This window comes from Cryptotermes secundus, unplaced genomic scaffold (assembly GCF_002891405.2).
Source record: "Cryptotermes secundus unplaced genomic scaffold, Csec_1.0 scaffold171, whole genome shotgun sequence".
NCBI classification, from domain to species: domain Eukaryota; kingdom Metazoa; phylum Arthropoda; class Insecta; order Blattodea; family Kalotermitidae; genus Cryptotermes; species Cryptotermes secundus.
In genome coordinates, this window is record NW_019726223.1 from 609,590 (window position 1) to 621,982 (window position 12,393).

A 12,393-nucleotide genomic window follows, 5' to 3' on the forward strand; every position below is an offset into this window, starting at 1 on the left:
CCTGTTATTACTAAAAGAGAATGTAAAATGTCCTTGGTATAACTGCACATTCTAAACTTTTTCATGTTAATTTACAATTGGGCTCGATTAATAATTCACATTAGTTTCTATTATGTATGAAATGTTTATGACATTTAATTTGACAACCGCTGCTGTCCCATGATCATATGATCATTTAATGTTTAATATTTGAGAAGAACCCCGTAGTAGTATTTCGTAAATATATTCGGTAAAGTTGGCTTGTTTTGTAGCTTTTTAGCTCTTAATTTGTTGAAATATTACAATGGCACTCAGCGATGCTGATGTTCAAAAGCAGGTCAGTAAAATAACCTTTCTGTGCATAATATATGAAATCCGTGCTTTGCTGTTCTCGAGACCTAGTTTATAATTCAGTAGTAACAAACGAAGTTTTATATTAAGAAACCGTCTTTAAACCTTACATAATAAGCATTTTAATAACGTATACATTTTTCTGTTTTAGATTAAGCATATGATGGCTTTCATTGAACAAGAAGCCAATGAAAAAGCCGAAGAAATCGACGCGAAAGCAGAAGAAGAATTTAACATAGAAAAGGGGAGGCTTGTTCAACAACAGCGTTTGAAGATTATGGAATACTACGAGAGAAAAGAAAAACAAGTAGAATTACTAAAAAAAATGTATGTACTGCCACATACCTTTACCATACTTTAGAGGTTTTATTATTATGTAGGCCCCTCTTTTGTTATGTACCATATTTTGTTGTGGGATACCAGGCTTTACCTCTGTATCGTTAGTATGCAGTTGTCTATATAAGAGGTTGAACACAGAAGTCTTTTAAATGGTTATAAATCCCATTCTTCTGGACTGTTTCCACAGCACTTTCCAAGGTCTTCTCAGCTAATTCTCAAAAGACTGGATGGGCAATATCTGTTTCATAATGGGCAACAGATGCTAAAGATTGTGGCAGATGCATGAGTACTGAAAGGTTTTGTTGAATGCACAGCCTATTATTGGATCTATCAATCCATAGAAAGAAGTCTGAGGTAGTTTCAGTTGTAACCATCCAGCCCTTACGTTGGGCTTCACGGGCAATATCTGTTTCATAATGGGCAACAGATGCTAAAGATTGTGGCAGATGCATGAGTACTGAAAGGTTTTGTTGAATGCACAGCCTATTATTGGATCTATCAATCCATAGAAAGAAGTCTGAGGTAGTTTCAGTTGTAACCATCCAGCCCTTACGTTGGGCTTCACCTTCTCTTTGTAACCATTTGCCTACATGTTTGGCATCATCTCTCTTACCATCCTTTTGGCCCCTTGGTTGCTGGTTGCAGCTGCTCTAGCCGTTCCCTCTCACCTGTTTTTACTCTGGGTTTGCAGGTTGCTGCTGTGTCCTTCTTGTCCAGTTCTTCCCCTTTTGTTGGTGTAGTGGATATTTGATGTTTGCGGGATATGGGTTACATGAATGCTGGGCGCCAGTAAGCTTACTATAAAGGCTTACTTCTCAGGAAAAATGGGGGATGAACCGGAAACTACAGGTGATAGGTACTGCATTCGCACTAGAGCGATGAGATTCTGTCAGGGTGCATACAGGCCTCGCATTAGCGGGAAAGATAAGAGTGTTTATAGCTAGGCACTACCACACACTGTTTAATGAGCACTTTTTGATATTCAGGTAACAGCACTTGTCCTTAATCCCTTGAACAAACTTGAAATCACTCAAACATTTGCAACCGGTGTTGTGCCGTGATGACAGGGGTGGTTAAAAACAATACTAATTCACTTCGTTAGCCAACTCTTCGTTGGCTAACCCCACACCTGACACCACTTTGTAATGGCGTAGAGCGGGCGTGTAGGTTCTGACCCACCTCTACACCCTGTCACGCCCCCAAGAACTGGGGTATCATTTAATTACCCTAGACTAGGATTCTCCTCACCCTTAAACTGTTTTGTTGCATACGGCTGCCGTTGGAGGCCTGGGGGTCAGCTCTGCCTTCGTCTGGACTAGGATAGCTCCGGATTGGTCTGGGAAGGGTTCTGTTTGTGGAGGTAAATCACAACTCTGTGTTACATCCTACCGTAATTCCACTGGTCTAATTTACAGTAATAGGAATGCTGACGTTCTGTCGGGTTTACATAGTATCGGTATGTTGACTGGTTATCACTTTCCTTCTGATCTCCCACCTAGGGCATATGGCTTGAGTCTGTCTCTTTCCTTCATTCTCTACCACTTGTTACACAGTTTCTATCCTATCCTATCTTAATGCTCGCAGGGCACACTGGAGATTGCACTTCAACAATTTAACAAACAACAATAAGTTTAAGTAGCATGGCTAGTATGAGCAAATTGACTTACTTGACGTAGAGACTCAGGCAACTGCCATCTTGTTGAACCCATGCCAACACAGGGCCTTTGGCAAACTTTTCTAAATATTACATTTTGATCACAGAAGAGCTAAGGAGCCTTCCTTTTCACACCTTTATACTCTAAAACAGCTGGCGCAGCAGCTTCCCAAGAGGCAAGTTACCTCCTCCTCTTGCCCCAATTAAGGGTGGTGGTCTTCCATTGGCTAACCTCTTTTGTCACGGACGAATCCATGGCGTCTCCTCCCCGTGTATTCGGTAATTTTGTTCTGCCCAATGGCCTACTGAAGCGAGTTTTCTGCGTGTGCGATTATGCACCTCTGCTGACTAAGACATTCTTGACCGAGTTCCATAGTCTGTTTGTTGCCATCTTTGCCCTAATTGATGTGAAACTCTTTTGCAATTCTCATAACATTTGGGGCAATGTCTCAAATTTCCATTCTCGAAATTTGCGGCATAACAACTGGATTCCTGGCTAGTTATTTAGCGACTGCTTTTTAGCACAACAATTAAAAGTGAGTACACTTTCACTTAAACTTTTAAGCCAAATTAAGATTGACACTAATTTTTACGTCTAATTAATTTTGCTGAGTTATTCAAAGATTGTTCCAGTAACACTCTTAAAATAATTTTGTTTTTAAATTTGACTTTTGAACCAAGCTGCCAGTGATGCTAATTTTTCGGCTGTACACTTGGAGAGTTGTTCAGAGACTCCTTTATCAGACTGACTCTGCTTTGAAGCAAGAAATCTTCACAACTTCAGCTCCGCCTCCAAATTACTACCCTAATTTCAGCTGATTGGAACAATTCGAATTTAGGGAGTTAACTGTAATTCTCACTGCTCCAATCACCTAGCTTTAGTTTGTGACTTTGGACCTTAAAGTCCTAACGTCATTTTTGACAGCTGTTTGAAAAATTATACCAGCAGCGTGGGTTGTTGGCCTTTCCACTTTTGACTTATGGAGTTCAAAACCTGTCAAGTGTAACTTTACCAAAGGATCCCACTGGTCAACTTTCAAACTGAATTTCCAGGAAAACTCTGCAGGGTGCTTCCTGCCTGGTCTCTGTAGCAGTGAAACAGACCCTATTCTTGAAACCAAGAATCAGGCTAAGTCACCCTTGAATGTTCCTTACTACATCCTATGCATAATTACTATAAAAAGAAATCTTCATTACAAATAAAGCTGGTGGTGTCAGTGGTACGGCTACACAGTCATTACATTCACCTTCCCCACCCCTCACATCCATCCTTTTCACTTGTAATGATTTCTTTATATTAGTTGATGCTAAGTATGTTTGATATTTAGTATGTTGTCATTATATAACCTATGAATTAACACATTTACTGAAAAGAAAATACGTACAACATTGCAGAGGTAGTATCACATGAATAATGTGAAGGCCATAGACTGTGAAACAACATGACATTTCTTGTAATATGTGACAATAGGTTCAGTTGTAAGAAAGCTGAGAATTATTTTGTAACTTTACAGTCAGTCGTCAAATATGCTGAACCAGGCACGACTGAAGGCCTTGAAGGTTCGTGAAGATCATGTTCGGAATGTCCTGGAAGAAGCTAGGCGTCGATTGGGTGAGGTGACGAGAAATCCCAGTAAATACGCAGAGATTCTGAATTTGCTAATTCTGCAGGGTTTGCTACAGGTAATTTGTTTGGAGTGATGTATTGAGCGCTCCAAATGGTAGCCATATTGTATTATCTATTTTTGTCCCTGTAATTTAGTATGTACACCCATAAGAATAAGGAAGGCAGTACAGTAAGATTGTAAATTCCACACCATGACATGGGGTGGTGGAGGTATAAATCCACATATTTTGAACCCACTAGCTAAAGCTCCCCTGTTACCTATTAGATTGGAGACCAGGTGGACCCAGAGCCAGTGTGAATTTAGTGGTGAAAAGAGAAATCCATGCTACCACTGGGAGTTGAATCCTGATTGTCCAGTTGTCCAGCTTGTAACCTGTTTGTGTACTGAAATCCACAAGCATTGAATAGGCTCTTTTTATCAAATGATGGGCTACTTAGCAGAAAGTCTGGCATGCAAATTATTCAGAACTTCTTGAATCAAACTCCAAAATTTTTAAGCCATGCAGTGTAACTGAACCACAATAAATTAAAATTTAAGTGAAGCAATGGGTAAAATTATGTTGATTCAAGAATAATTAATATTAACAGCCCTTCATAGAAAAATATGCTGTACAATTGTAGAAACCATTATTGTTAGGTAGGCCACACGCAGGCATGCGTCAAGACATGTAACAGTCAAGACACAATGTCTGCAACATGACACAAGAAAGGAGCACAGTCGAAATGAATGATTATGAAAACTGCTGCACACCAGTCTGTCATGATGTTGACTTCATGACTCGGACCAGTGTGCGTCGGTTTTCATAATCTCATTCGTTTCAACTGTGCTTTCTTTGCTTCATGTCGCAGACATTGTGTCTTGACTGTTACATGTCTTGATGCATGCCGGTGTGTAGCCTACCTTACACATCATGATATAACGTAGCATACATGTGACTTGCCACAGTCTCAGTAACTTTCTCATGGAGGAAGCAGTATGGAAATGAGCTGGCTTGGACTTGGATCTGTCCACATGGTAGCAAAATTAACCATTTTCTCAGGGTTGGCTCTCTAAGGGGAGAACACCTTTTATCTTTACCAGTTTTTCTATGACATGCTGTTTAATAGGAACACTGGGACAGAATTTGGTAATTATATATGTAGATTCTTGACATATGAGATGTTTTCATGGCAGTGAAGATTCATGTTGTGATCTCATACTATGCAACTGTGTATGTGTGAGTGCATACCAGTGTTTTGGAGGAATGTCCTTTCTCCATGTTCTAATTTCAAATAGTTCCTACCTACCTCACTGCATGATGCCACATCCCAAAACAAAATGTTTTTGATAATTATTTTTTTCTTCACCTAGCTGTTGGAAGCAAACGTGACAGTACGTGTCCGAGAAGTTGACCAGTCAACAGTAGAGGGCCTCCTGCAAGGTGTGGCAAACCAGTACAAAGATATCACAGGCAAAGATGTGAATTTGAAGGTGAACACAGAATCTTTCCTGGCTCCTGACGTAACAGGAGGCATAGAACTTCAGGCACAGAAAGGGCGTATCAAAATTTCCAACACTTTGGAAGCCCGTCTCGATCTCATTGCTCAGCAACTTGTACCAGAGGTCCGAGGTGCACTGTTTGGACGAAATCCTAACCGCAAGTTTGCCGACTAGATGCCAGACTCCAGCAATAGCTACATTCCATTTTCTCTGTTGTTTGTAGGGTGAGACTTTTTGGAGGAAGGGTAAGGGCCTTTAAGGGAAAAAACTCCCACGTCACACATACAGTGAGACCCTGATTTAATATAAGAGATTTTCACCTTTCCAAAACTCCTGACTTAATTCGGTGTGACTGTGACTTATATTAGCAGAACCTTGGGGGAGAAAACTTCCAGTTGCCCCAGATACTCGGACCATTACTAGATCCATTGTGCACCCTTGATTGCGTTGGGGCCCTACAAAGAGCCCCTAACTTTAATGCCAGAGCCAGATTCAGTGTGATTGAGGCCCTCATGATATGTATCATCTGTAACCATTCAGAGCTGAAGACCTCTATTGTATGCCCAACCAAAGCCGGACATCAACAAAGTATATGTTTGGAGTATTCCTCCTGTCCATGTTTCCTGCAAACGGCACCTCATGAGAAGTTCAAAGTAGCAGTTGTGGTTGAAACAGTCACTGCCAATTAGTTTGATGTTGCATAAATCATTTGTATAGCAACATCTCAGTCTAACTATGGCAACAAATTACATTATCATAATTTCATACTTCAGTCTTAAAGGATGAACAGAGTCTTTTTGTAATTTTGCATAACTCTCAGTTAGTGTAAGAAAATCTGTTCTCCCAGAAATTCATGTGTACCATTGGGAGTTTAGCAATACGCTAAATCATACAGCTTTCCTCCTCTGAGCAGTACCTTACAGACACAGACCAATGCAGCACACATAGTATTAGAGAACTTGTAAAAATGCTATTAATGTGTAAAACACAAACTGCATTTTCATTTCACTCCATAAATGTTAAGACAGTTAGGCAGTCCAAAATGTTAGAATAATATAAAATTCTTAATTCACTTGGTGACCAAATGCAATTAAGCCTTCTCAGGTTATCATCTGTGTCAGTGCAGAACAAAATTCAGTACTTATGTGGCCGATCTCCCGAGAAGACTTCATCGTATCTGAGTACAAATTGCATGTTCACTTGCCTCCCCATCTGTAGTTAAAGTATTATTACTTGTATGATAACAAGAAAAGGATATATATGAAAAATTAAGGGGAAATATATGTATAAATATGGTGAAAAGCGTTGTGACTAGATGTATATATGTACAGTAGCAGTGGGATATATTAAATGGAAAAAATGAAAACTGTGGTCTTTAATTCCGTGGTACTCTGTCTAAATGTCTTTAGGGTACATCATCTCTTGAATAGGCAAACTCATGTGAGGACAGCCCTGTGTGTTAAAGGAGGTCTTCGCTATGGCGATTTTGGTTCCCATCTCATTGAAAATAGAAGCTAGTTAACTTTCTATTGATGATGCCCCCTCAGAGATATTAGACACAAAATACACATTTTCTTAGGCTATTCAAACTGGCATGTGCACTGCACATTTTCTGTTGTTTTATTTTCATTCAGGAGCTGGCTGTACTCGTTTTCAAGTATGTCCATTATGTGCAGTTAACCTTTATTGGATGGGGCATTTAAATTCCGGTAGTGGCAACGGGATGGATTTAATTTAAATGGCCGCCACTGTAGAGTAATAAAAATTGTAATCATGTTACTCAAAATGCTGTGATTTCTACAATTTTTCTGATGAACGAAATAAACGCTGCTTTTATCTAGAAAGACAGTAGAAACAGATATTGTAATTTACGGATTTTAGAATCTGTAAAAATTGTTACACTGATTCCAAAAAATTGTTTTTCCCAATTTTAAGCATCTGTCCACTAATATGCAGTCAGTTTCTGCAGTAGAAATGCCTGCTGGTGACATCATTCATACTCATACTGCATTACTTAGCCAAAGGGGAAGAAATGTTTATGCTTATATAGCACTCCCAAACTTTCTGTATATACAATCTGCCACACAAGAAGTAATGTTAAGCTTCTTAGAAAGGCCCGCACTTGGCCCCTTGTTCTACGTACTTTCAGTCTTATGTACCACATTCTAAATCGGTGACATTTATCAGCTGCCTATTAACTTCGCCTTTTTCCATGCGAAATGGGGCCATGGTGGATAGTTGAAATTGCGATGTTTTATAAGCATTATGATTAGAGAAGGCAAATCGGCAACATTGGCTGACTTCCTGCTAATACGAGACAGATGTTGCTGTGTGCGCTTCGCGTGGAAAACAGAGTTAATTACGGGCAAAATGCATGAATTGCGACATTGGACTCTGCATTCAGTTAGATGATGCAGGAGGGAAGACAGTCTACTTATAAAGCTGGTGTCCAAAAACAGTGTAAGTAGAACAAGAATTTCTATCTTAAAATAAGATTTTAAAACACTATGCACACGCGTGGATTGCGGGTACCCATACGGTGACGCACGGCCACTGGGCTGTACTTTAAATGACGCTGTATGGTGACATTAGTCTCTTAAAGGTTAATTTCTATCTCTAGACAAGGATAATGGACCCAGCAGAGTAGGTTTCATTCTTTTACCTAATGACAGGAGCAGAGTGAGCTTCTGAAACCAAAATTGAGACAAAACAAGATGTCCAAAATATGCTGTCAGTTTAGTAACACAAACGTTCAAACATATTGTGGCATGTAGACCCATTGCTAGGATGTGCACACAACAAAAGCATAGCAAGAGAGGAATTATGTTTTCTATGTGTTCCATGCTGATGTGTTATAAGCAGGACAAGTTAGAGTTTAGTTAGTTGTGGGACAGTTGCCAGCCAGTAAGAACGTGAGTACAGAAGCAGAGGATCCATCACCAGACACCAACTGGTGAAGACTCAGCAGACTGAAAAGACTTAGTACGTGCTGTAGGGAATTGCAGAGTGTGTGACATAATGGTAGCGCTGTAGTTACTTGTTACAATCTGTTAAGTGTTCGGTAAATCCAATTACCAATCCAAAAACCCTCTCTGTAGTGGCCCATACATGTGACAACAGGTGTCAGAAGTGGGGTTGGATTGCTGGACTGAAGACTGCAGTAGAAAGTTGTATTGTCATATTACAAAAATGGAAAAATTATGGAGAAAAGACTGGAATGCCTGTTGGCTGGCTAAGAACAAATGATTGCTGAAATGAAAGCTGGGATGGAAGTTAAGATCAAAGCCGTGATGGACTCTCATCATGAGATATTTGAGGTCCTTCTAGGTGCTTTCATCTCCTGGATGGATATCCACCAAGACAGGACATAGGCCAACCAATGAGAGATAATAGTCAAGATGGAGGCCTGTCTAGAAAAAATGGACACCACGGATTTGGATGACATAGCGGTGTATCAGGAAGTCCCTAAAGAAGAGGCCACATTGGAAACTATCAGAACACTGGAGGACTGATATGGGATCAGCATCTAAATGTAGGACCCCGCCAACAGCCGAAGAAGTGGTCCCAGGGCCATGGTGTATCATGGAAAAAGTTGGCAGCTACCCAAGGACAGTTGATTCACTGTGCCATTCCTGCACTGGGCAAGGGACACTGTTGTCTGGAACACTGTTGTACATGGAACCCCTGAAGGATGGATTTTCAAGAAGACGTGTTGGGCGTGGCCTAAACGCAACCATGGCATAAGGGACAGGCCTGAGATGGGAGCTACATCTGGGGAGCAAGGGGACATTTTATGAGACCCTTGGACAAATCATCAGACTGGAGGTCGCGAAGTGAGCAGTCAAGTTTTCCATCAGGCAGCGGAAAATGAGTGTAAAGACATGACAGAGGACTGAGCCTCCACCCAAACAGAAAAGGATGATGGTGATACATCTGGACTGACTCGCACTTTATCAGGGAACAACTCAGAATGAGCAGCCTTAAGGAGGGCACAGCAAGAGCAGTTGGAGAGTGATCACCGTGAGAACCAAACCATGGGGAAGGAAAGCGAGGCCAATCACAGACATCATAAGCACAGCCCTTGGAAAACAAGAAACAGCAGTACAAGGAGGAAGCAATGTGGCACGTAGACCAATTGCTAGGCTGCGAACACAACAAAGGCAAAGCAGCAGCAGAACAGTGTTTTCTGTGTGATTTGTGCTGAGGTGTTATAAGCAGGACAAGTTTAATTGTGGGATAGTCGCCAGCTGGTAAGGACATAAGCATGGCAGCAGAGGATCCATCACCAGGCAATGACTGGTGAAGACACAGCAGACTGAGGCCTGAGAAGACTGAGTACATGCTGTAGTGAACTGCAGAATGTGTGAATTAATGATAGCGCTACAGTTTCTTGTAGTTACAATCTGTAAGCATTCAGTAAATCCAATTACCAATCTGACCCCCTCTGTAATCACTTACACACATGACAATCTCTAATAGTTCATCATTGTATTCACAAAAGCCAACCATCAGGCCCTATCCTCAACCAGCTTCTTTGTGAATCTTCCATCTTCCAAATGTTTTCTCTCTCTCTCAAGCTTTAATATTAAAGTCTCAGTGTATGCAGAAAGTTCAAAATAATGCAGATTTATTCCCATGAGAAATCTTGTCTTGAATTATGCAAAGTCTTCAGGAACACATCCTCGTGTAAAATGCAACCATGCTCTGTATATCTTAGGATCCCTATGCTTACATGTCCAGCTCATCATACACTCTGTTTAACCAACACAGCAATACCAGGTGAAGAACAAAAATTGTGAAGGTTTCCACAATGCAATTTACATCTAAATAGTCTCATCAGTATCCTGTTCTCAAACTCACTTCCAACTAGTGTTGAGGCCAAGGATTTGTGGATTTATACATCCACTCCCCCATATACCTTTACAGTGTAGTGCTTAATTAGTTAAGCACAGGGGAACATTCCCTTTTACCCTCTTCTCAAACACCCTAATCCATATTCTCATTTCAAGATGAGACATTCCATCTTGGCCTGGAAAGTGGCTAACTTACTGAGGTTTTTCATGGTTTTCTTCACACTATATGCCGTGAGCAACTGACAGGTTCATTAAATAAACCATAAAGATGAAATTCAACACCCACAGAAGATGACAAATGAGACAATATTTTTTTTTATAAAACACCTGGAGGGGTACAACATACCTTGAGTGGGCAACATTACATAAACAGAGTGCTATATAATGGTCTCAGGTATGGTGATTTTGTTTCCCCCTGTATGCTGGAAATACAATTTTGTAACTTTCTAGTGATGACATAATGGTCTATGTTGCTATCTAATGGTGGTGTACCTTCAGAGTTGTTTTAGCTAAAGCACACAGTACAGTTTTAATGGAATATACTTACAGCTGACTGAAGGCAGTAGACACAAACTAGGTTGGGGCTTTGGACAAGCATAGAAGCAACAGTATTCAGTCTTCATAATGATAAATTCACAGGACACTGAAAGTGATTAAGAAACTGCATACAGAAATCTTTTGAAATGGGATATACATGTGGGACATTCATAAAATATGTTAATAGTTTCAAAGTGTTACATTTTCATAGCTGTAGTACATGAATAAAGCAAAAACAAAAATGATGACATTTAGAATTTGCATCAGTAAAGTTCCATACATGCATCTTTTGTAATGAGGGAAAATGCTGCATTTGCACACACCAAACACAGATTCATCAAAAGGTCTTCTTTTTGAACATATAGTAGCAATATGGATAACAAACCTTAAAATAAATATTAGCAGTAAACCATAGCTGCAGCTGTTTTGATAGCACCCTGGTAAATTTAGAACAAATAGTAATATTATACTTAACATTACTTAAATCAAAGGGAAGGTAACACATTCATAAGAAGACAAATGTAAAATACTGTTACATAAGAAAGGTAAAGCTGTCCCTGTAACAGGCTGTGGAGGCCCATAGGGTTATGAGACGAGGCTCTCACATATTCCAGACAACTAGCTCAGATGGCAGTGAGGTCAGCCTTATGTGCTGGCCACCCTTTACCCCCAGGAAGATTCCTGGTACTAATTTGTTAGAGGGTGAGTTGATCTTGGAGCCATAATGTGGCTGGAAGGATTAAATCCAATGACATTGGGAACCAATCCTGAGACCTTCCAGCTTGTAGCATAGTACCATATACTTTTGTATATTGTTGCTTAAACTGGACAAATATGATTAAATCAAAGTGGATGATCAGTGGTATGAATTTGGAGCACACATTTATTTTGTAGACTATCTCTGTCTCCGTCAGTGAGTGACGACACTTCAGCTTGTGTTGGAGTCAGCAGCGACGAAGATTACCGTCTTCTGGGGCTGCGATGCCATGTGGTCTGTTAGATGATTATTAATATTTTGGAAGAAATGTTACTTGATCTTCTCCGTAGATGGAGGCAGTATGATCACATTCCATGGGAAATGTTCTCCACAATTCCCAATGGTCAAAAAATTAATTACTGGGTAATTAATAATATGTAAAATAAATACTGACATAACTGATCTTTTATAGGGGATTTCTTTTAATCCATTAATACTGGGTTTTAATTCTTTAAGGGGTTCGAATATATTTTTTCACATAAAGGTAAATAGCTGCATTAATACATGTGGAAGGAATTACACTGAAAGACTTGTTTAAAACCTTCTATCACCCTGGGAATATTAATAACTGCAGATATATATATATACAGATGATGCTCATTACAGATGCATTTATTATGCAAGTCTTTGCATAACTGCAGGTTTCAGTATAGGGGAGGTTCAGTGTCCTATCCACAGCCAATGTTGAAGCTGCATGCAATTTCCTGGACTCAATTTAACATTTTGACTTGGTCACTTCATTTCCTACTGCTCCACTGTACTCAATGTTTTTATGTAAACATTTAAAAATTTTATTATTTTTGACATAGATGATCT

At 39.9% G+C, this 12,393-nt stretch overlaps 1 protein-coding gene across 1 annotated transcript; it reads left to right on the forward strand.

Moving 5' to 3' along the window:
• Nucleotides 1-153: 153 nt before the first annotated feature.
• Nucleotides 154-6,776, forward strand: LOC111863919 (V-type proton ATPase subunit E). The gene is made up of 4 exons (XM_023850746.2): nucleotides 154-316; nucleotides 482-657; nucleotides 3,838-4,006; nucleotides 5,302-6,776. Exons 1-4 carry the CDS (start codon nucleotides 284-286, stop codon nucleotides 5,602-5,604), a joined length of 681 nt encoding a protein of 226 aa, XP_023706514.1. The 5' UTR covers nucleotides 154-283; the 3' UTR covers nucleotides 5,605-6,776.
• Nucleotides 6,777-12,393: the final 5,617 nt, after the last annotated feature.

What these genes read in the sequence shown, in the direction of transcription:
- LOC111863919 (XM_023850746.2), top strand. Translation starts at nt 284, where the DNA reads ATGGCACTCAGCGATGCTGATGTTCAAAAGCAG. An exon ending in ATGCTGATGTTCAAAAGCAG is followed by an intron (nt 317 to 481) that starts GTCAGTAAAATA and finishes TTTCTGTTTTAG; the next exon opens with ATTAAGCATATGATGGCTTT. An exon ending in TTCTGCAGGGTTTGCTACAG is followed by an intron (nt 4,007 to 5,301) that starts GTAATTTGTTTG and finishes TTCTTCACCTAG; the next exon opens with CTGTTGGAAGCAAACGTGAC.